Here is a 582-nt window from a genome sequence, read left to right on the forward strand (position 1 = left end):
GGCGGTGCGTGCACCGTTTTGGGGGAGCTTTCTTTCTTTCGCTCAAATCAAACGCACTTCTTCAAACTTGAATGGCAAAGAAGAAGCTCCAAACAGACAAGACACACTAGCCGCCTATATAACAACAACAAGACGGCTTGACAATTAACCGCCGTTTCATTCACAATCACATCACAGCAGCACCAGCACACAGAGCACAGCACACGCATTCTTGATGAGTGTGTCCCATTGGGATTCCTTCTTACCGGTGCGTGCGATGTATGCGATGCTTATGACGGCCAGGGGGACGCAGTACTTCCACACGGAGGGAGCCATCGCCGCTGTTTATTCCCTCTGATCAGTGATCTCTCGTCTTCGCTCTGCCTTCCTTTCCAACAACGCAACGGTATTCCTCTTCCTTTGGAGAGAAAAATCAGAGTGACATGAACCCGCAGGTTCACCCGTCAACACAGCGCCTTCTCTTCGCAGCGTGGATGTGTGTGCGTGGTCGCGCCGCGCGTGTGTTCTGTGTTTATGTGCGTGTGACGGTGTGTGTGACTGTGTGTGTGTTTGAGCGGCTGTTTTTCGCCACGCGCTCGTTCT

The 582-nt window shown here is 52.2% G+C and overlaps 1 protein-coding gene across 1 annotated transcript in view; it reads right to left on the reverse strand.

Annotated features, from left to right (window-relative positions):
* Positions 1–358, reverse strand: part of cadm4 (cell adhesion molecule 4) — a 358,817-nt gene extending 358,459 nt beyond the window's left edge. The window contains exon 1 of the mRNA XM_080720237.1: positions 246–358. Coding sequence (XP_080576363.1) covers positions 246–315 — 70 coding nt within the window. The 5' untranslated portion in view covers positions 316–358. The remainder of the gene's footprint in view (positions 1–245) is intronic.
* Positions 359–582: the final 224 nt, after the last annotated feature.

The sequence above is a fragment of the Nannobrachium achirus genome (genome assembly GCF_963921795.1).
Source record: "Nannobrachium achirus genome assembly, chromosome: 2".
NCBI lineage: Eukaryota > Metazoa > Chordata > Actinopteri > Myctophiformes > Myctophidae > Nannobrachium > Nannobrachium achirus.